The sequence below is a fragment of the Hibiscus syriacus genome, unplaced genomic scaffold (assembly GCF_006381635.1).
Source record: "Hibiscus syriacus cultivar Baekdansim isolate YM2019G1 unplaced genomic scaffold, ASM638163v2 tig00009840_pilon, whole genome shotgun sequence".
In the NCBI taxonomy this organism is placed as follows: domain Eukaryota; kingdom Viridiplantae; phylum Streptophyta; class Magnoliopsida; order Malvales; family Malvaceae; genus Hibiscus; species Hibiscus syriacus.
In genome coordinates, this window is record NW_024062202.1 from 101,150 (window position 1) to 108,205 (window position 7,056).

General features: G+C 35.2%; 1 protein-coding gene across 4 annotated transcripts; it reads right to left on the reverse strand.

Annotated features, from left to right (window-relative positions):
* Nucleotides 1-268: 268 nt before the first annotated feature.
* Nucleotides 269-3,435, reverse strand: LOC120203353 (F-box/kelch-repeat protein At1g26930-like). 4 transcript variants are annotated; one of them, XR_005523810.1, is made up of 3 exons: nt 3,195-3,435; nt 871-2,703; nt 269-654 (listed from the first exon to the last, which is right to left on the reverse strand). XR_005523810.1 is itself a non-coding variant. In XM_039203665.1 (3 exons), exons 2-3 carry the CDS (start codon nt 2,569-2,571, stop codon nt 925-927), a joined length of 1,539 nt encoding a protein of 512 aa, XP_039059596.1. In that variant the 5' UTR covers nt 2,572-2,703; nt 3,195-3,435; the 3' UTR covers nt 269-924. The 4 variants fall into 4 exon arrangements, 3 of the variants coding, with proteins under 3 accessions (XP_039059596.1, XP_039059595.1, XP_039059594.1); XM_039203665.1 differs by having other exon boundaries at nt 269-2,054; nt 2,163-2,703; XM_039203664.1 differs by having other exon boundaries at nt 269-2,593.
* Between the last annotated feature and the right edge of the window lie 3,621 nt (nt 3,436-7,056).

The window sequence follows — 7,056 nt, forward strand, 5'->3', positions numbered from 1 at the left end:
CCATGCCTATAAGAGAGTGCCTAGTAAGATTTTAATCACCGTACATACAAACTACTGCTTTCGATGTATTTATAAAAGAGTCTGGGAAATCTAGCTTCCATAAGTAATGTTCTTTCGCATCCCCACCCCAGATAGAAACATAAGCCTAGCTTCTATCTCTGTGATCTATATTGCTTAACAAATGAGACAAACAATTCCTTGCTTCTGACATAACTAAACGTAAAAAAGAGACATCAACACAATATTTCAGACTAACAAAGGGAAAGTATGGGCAAAAAGAATCACTTATGAATTGGCAAGTCGAGCAAATGGAGAAACAGGCACCATCCAACTGAACAAAAGATACTAAAAACAATAAGGGATTCCAGAGTGTACATAAGAAAAATTCTGGGAGTATACAGTTCATCAATTTGTAATGATCAATGTAATCAGTACATCAGCCAACATCTAAACATAACCCACCTCCAGAACTTATTTCCTCCCTTGAAGACAATTCCAAGAAAATTTAAGGAAGAAGGAACCCATATGACTAGCTGTGTGTTCTTAAAAAAAAATTCAGAAAACTCTAATGGCAACCTACCAATGTGTTGGTACTTCAAATTATTAAACATACCCCGTGCTACATGACGCCAGCCTTTGCAAGTTCTCATGTCACTGAAGACGCAAATTTAATGGAAGAAATTTTGAATGAGGTTTGGAAATGGAATCAAAACTCAAGACATCCTACCTGTAAGATGTTCTATTGAATCTCGAGTTATCTGAAACTCTTCCCCAACATCTCCCAGTCGATAGGGAAAAGATGTAAAAAAAAGAGAGGGGAAATTACCATTAGTAAAAATTATGTTGAAGAAAAAAGCAACCATGCAAACCCTGGTGGCAGTACAATAGCGCTCAACTGCACAAGATGCCACCACAATCCATCTCTTAGCATCCCATCACAGCACAATTATACACAAAGTTACCCAACTGCTTTCTGGCAAGCAAGTTCCATTCTGGAGGCCCTTCGCTGGGAACCCAAGAATTGAGCTCAATAAAACCTTCACCCAAAGCCCTAGGTCCACCAATCACTATGAGGCGATCTCCACATGCTCTGAACGCAAGACCCCAACCGTTCATTGAAACTGCCCGTTCAGGCAATCTTCCAATAGTCAACCATGAGTTTGCTTCCTTATCATACTTCTTAACCTCCATGTCAGCATGATCAGCAGCATACAGTTCATTATTAACTACTGCAACCAGAGGGGGTGCCACAGCTGCTGCAGGCATCTCTGCCGCAACTCCACTTCTTCCTGGAGACATGTTAGGAATTTCAGTCCACTTTTTGTTCTCTAAATCATACTCCTCGCCATAAGTGAGAACCCGTGCATCCTTCCCACCAATTCCTCCGATCACATAAAATTTCTTATCCATAAATACCCCGCTACACATCTTCCTTGGCTTATTCATGCTTGGCAAAGTCTCCCATTTCTGAGTCTCAGAATTGTACATTTCTGCAGAGCTTAGGATATTACCCTGAGAATCACAACCGCCGGCTAAAATTGCAATCTCTCCTAGACTAGCTGATCCAAACAACCACCTTGGAGCATTCATACTGGTCCCAGAAGTCCATGAATTTGTTAAAATACTATATCTATATATAACCTGAGAAGTTACCTCCTTCCCAAAAACAAGCAACTCAGTTCCCACAGCCAGTGATTCCTTATCTGAAAAAATGAAACATTCATTGTGAGGCATCCTTGGCAGATGCATCCACATATGTCTAATAGGATCAAATGCTTCCCATTGAGGGAGGTGACAAGAAAAGTAAACCCAATGCTCAACAACACCTTTCTGTCTCCTCAACTTATAGATCTCTCCTCTCCTGATTAAGGAACGAAAACTTCGATTCAACATGGCAATGGAACCATAATCAGACCTCGAGCACTTAATCAGACAACTGATTGAGTTATCTCGCCCAATTGGTTGGATTAATGCATCCATGTCGGATGAAGAATCCCCAGCATGTCTGTGGTGACCATCCCCTGGAGAATCAGGGAAGTCGTAATGATCATTATCTCGCCCAATCGGTTGGATTAATGCATCCAAGTCAGATGAAGAATCCTCAGCATGTCCGTGGAGAAACTCCTCCTCAGGAGAATCAGAGATGTCATTATTATCATTACCACCATCTTCCTCAGCTTGCTCCTCCAGCGACTCTTCCACGGAATCTGACAGGATGTCATTGTCTGATCGGTTACCCAAGTCCGGTTTGCCTAGACCAATGGGGCAGTGGTGGATAAGTGAAGAATCCATATCCGAGGAAGAACTGGATCTCTTACCATCACCATCGGATTGGTCAGGCGAATCTGGCAAGACAAGGTCGTCTGAGTTTTGTGGGGAAGAAGTGTTATTATTATTATCGTCACTAGAGGAATCATCGGAAGAGAGCTTAGACAACTTGGTTTCCGGACAACCATCGGAATCGGTGAATTCTCTTGGGCGCTTTCCATGGTACATGTAAGCCCACTTTCCTCCTCGTTGACAAGAACTGGCAAACACTAAACAGGACTTGCAGCACCGGTTATCCAACATGACTCTTTTGCCCCTCTCCCGACTTCGGACGGGAAAACCCCAAAACAGCAATGGGAATTTTCAAATCACTGTAACAACCACAGGTTCTATTTCCCCCCCGAAATAAACGCTGTCAACATGAACAAATTCTTCCTATTCGAGTAAACAGGGAGAAAAAGAAAAAGAACAGTTTCAGTATAAATTTCAAAACGATAAAACAAAGCAAACAGGAGTTTAATACAGTAAATTAAAGATCCAAATTCAGGTTTATAAAAAAAATATTGTCTATGTTCGGTTATGAAAAAAAAATAAAAAGCAAAAAGCAATAATTAAAATATGCAAATTTAGTTAAAACAAGAAAAAACCGAATTCACGATCAAACAGAGGTTAAGAAATATAAGTACCAGATCCCAGAATTTCATTGAACACAAACAAGAACAAAATTACAGACAGATTCAAACGAAGAGACGAAAAAATAGCTACTCAGATCTGTTTATAATTTCATCACATTAATCAGGATATAAACACAAAGCGATAAATAAAATAGAAACGTAAAAATGAATAACAACACAAGCAAAGAAGTGACGGATTAAGAAAAAGGAAAAGGAATAATAATAATAACGCCAATGTTGCGAGGAATTTACTGATTGGATAAGGAGAAAATTCACAAGGAAATAAGAATTGAAATGAACCTCTTTTTGTCAAAAAAAAAAATATTTCACTATCTCACACACTCTTTTTTTCCACTTGTTGTTCCTTTGATTTGCTGTTGCTGTTCTTCGCGTTATCGAGTTTCTTCGGGTTTCTCTATAGGCTGTAAATTTGTCCTTTGGATTTTGTCTGCAAATCAGAGCGAGGGAGCTTTGGCTTTGCGAGCAAAATCTAAAATGTCCGCTTCATCTCTCTTAAAACTTGATCTCTCCCCAAACAAAGTAAATAAACATTTGAATTTTTATTATTTATTTATCGTTTTGTTTGTTTATGGAGACGAATTATATAAGAAATATAATGGTTTTAATGATTTTTATACTAATATAATTATTAGTAAAAAATGATTTTTATTAGCTTCAATTATTCAACGAAAAAATCATTAGAAAAAAGAAAAACAAGAGCAAAATTTTGCTGTAATAGTTTCTGAGTCAGCTCTTGTAGTTTTATATCAACTTTCTACAGCACCAACGAGGCTGGTTTCTAGTGGTCCCCACCGACTTTTCCTTAAAGAACATATAATTTTTTTTCTCTAATATTCACATCGCACGGTCCAATAAATATTTTAATAATTGAGAGTTTTTAAGTCAAGATAATATACTAAATAATTTAACTTTAAGTTTTATAGGTTTTTATGTTTATCCCTCCGTCCAATAAATATTTTAATAATTTTGGTTTGATAGTGTACAAATTTTGTTCCTACCAAGTGCGGGCAAAGGCGATTCGGCAGCAATGAAATGACTCACTTGCCCACGGAATTCAAGGGTATCGCCATTTATTGGACCTTTTAATGAAGGTTGGTTTCGGGATTATATTCTTTACAAGGATATTATAATACGAGATTTTGGATGGCTGTTTTTTGCGTGTACGACTTGACGGCGTCATCCAGGATACATTAAAATGTATTTAATAAATTTGATTTAGCGGTATCTATTATGTTGACAACTAATAATGTTTTAGGTAGAAAATATGAAAAACTATTAAAAAATTTGGTAACCGGTAAACTTTGGTTATCGGTAAGTATCTATCATTTTTATAAAAGTGTCCATACGTTTAACATATCAAGTAAATTTTACCAGTTTTGTCATAATGAATCTGGTTTTGTCATATTTTTACCTGTTATATTGTAAATTATCTATCCTTTTTATAAAAGTGTCCATACTTATTTCACTGTGAAAATATATTTATTATTATCTTTAGTTAATATTGTTAAATTTAAAATCTAAATAATATTTTATAAAATATCAAAACAATCAAATAATTTTTTGTGTAAATGAAATTATTAAATTAATATTGTAGGTGGAAAACATGAAACACTATTAAAAAATTGAAACATAAATTACATAACTTTCAAAAAAGTATATATCATTTTTATAAAAGTGTCCATACTTATTTCACTGTTGAAAACATATTTATTATTATATTTGGTTAATATTGTTAAATTTAAATTCTAAATAATATTTTATAAAATATCAAAACAATCAAATATAATTTTGTGTAAATTAAATTATTAAATTAATATTGTAGGTGGAAAACATGAAACACTATTAAATAAATTGAAACATAAATTACATAACTTTAAAAGCAGTTTTAAATCCTAAAAAGTGTCGATACTTTTAAAAAATATATCGATCCAAAACGATATACCAGGTAAAAATATGATAAAACCGGTAACAAAATGATAAAACCGGTAAATTTAAAAGTGTCGATACGTTATATAAGGATCAACAGTTTGTGAATTTAAAAGAGAAGCAGTTATAGCGCCTATAATGTGTCGATACTTTAAAAAAATATATCGATCCACAACGATATAACAGGTAAAAATATGATAAAACCGGTATCAAAATGATAAAACCGGTAAAATGATACCGGATATATTGAAAGTGTCGACACTTTCGTAAGTACGTGTAATAAATTATCGACACTTTCAAAGAAATAGGTAATTATCCTTTCGAAAGTATCGACACCTGACATAAAAGTATCGACACTTTTGTATTTGTATCGATTAAATATAAATAACATATCCGATGAAAATATAAAGGCCATAGCTAAATATCCTCTGAAAAAAGATAGAACGGACGAGTTTTTGAAATCGAAGAGTAATTGTTGCTGCATTTCAGAAGGCGTTTCTAAAGCGAAGTTTGTTTGTTTGTTGCTGCAGTCGAATCGAAAAGTATGTTGTCGAAACCCTAATTTTTTATTATTACAGTAATCGCGATAGGGTTTTTTATGTGTTGTTTGGGGTTTTGGAGTAAGGAAGCATTTGGGACCGATTGCAGGTAGAAATAGATATTCAAGGAAAAATAAATGTCGATACTTTTATTAAATATTATAGGTAGAAAATGATATTATAGGTTGTATAAATGTGCCGACACATTTTGGTGTGGCCATTCAAATTCTTTTGAAGAAAACCGTTTTACCACAAGAGTAGTTATCTATATTTGTATATTGAAAAGTGTATGTAACAAAATAATTTGATTTGCGTAAACTGATATATGAAGGAAAAATGGAGTCAATGGGTTGGAAAATTGTTGGTGGAGCAGATGACTTTGAAATTGAGGCCGAGACTCGAAAGCAACCAAAGGGTGGATATATGTACTTCTAGTAAGTATCAATGTCTTTTTGTTATTATTGTTGAAATGGTAATTGGATTAAAGTATCGATAAACTTTAAATTGATTACAAATTTTAAATGTTAACAGTATGGCCGAATGCAAAAGGATGAAGGGAGATGGCACACAGAGCGTTCGGTATGTAAAATGAAATTGACATTGAGTAGTATTAGTATTTAATGTTAATGTATTGATTAAGAAACGTTTATGTTTAATATTAGGTGAAAAAAGATGTGAGGTCCAAATGGAATTCAATGAGTGATGCTGAAAAGGAACCTTACATCACACAGTCAAGGAATGATAGTAAAGAATACAAAGAACGGAGGAAAGCACGTGAAAATAAGGTATTCATTAAACTTGTAAATACGTTGATACAAAATATATAAGAACTATAACATTATATATTGTTAAAAAATGTAGGAAGTGTCGACAAGGTGCAGCATTAAAAGGGTGAATTTATTAATTAAACACCTTAAGGAGAAGGGTCAGTTGAATGTGCTGGGAGAAATAGGTTTTGGATCGTTGATCGGAGTAAGGGATCGACCTATTCGGAGGGAATTGTGTCGATCCTTGATGGCACAATTTGACGTCAGTCAATGTATGGCTAAGTATGGTGATTATTCATTCCCTCTGGGGGTATCGACTGCTGCAGCCGTATTGGGGGTACAAAACAAAGGCAAAAGTGTTATAGAAGTCTGTAGGAGTAAGAACTGGAAAGCACTTGCCTCCAAATATGGTTTGAATCATAAGGTGACATATACTGAAGTTGAAGAGGATATCAAAAGTGGATCTTACTTGGGGGATGAGCTGAAGGCCCGAGTTCTATTGTACCTTGTCGGGATATTTCTTTGTCCAACGGGTGATACGTCAACGAACAAGGAATATATGAAGCTCATTTGCGATGAAGGCTTGAAGGGTGAATTCAATTGGGCTGAATATATCCATTCGAGATTGATTGAATCAATAATCACCTTTAAAAAGGGCAGCCAGAGATACCTCAAAGGGTGCATAGCTATCTTAGAGGTAAATGAGTTGAATCACTTTTTTGTGTTTTTATATAAAAATATAAATTTTATTATAAATGCAGGTTGCACTGTTCGATTTTTGGTCGGGCTGTGAGGCAGTGCCGGCTTATGAAAGAACCGGAGTGGCACGCATCCGTGCATGGGGGAAGGAAGAGGTGGTTA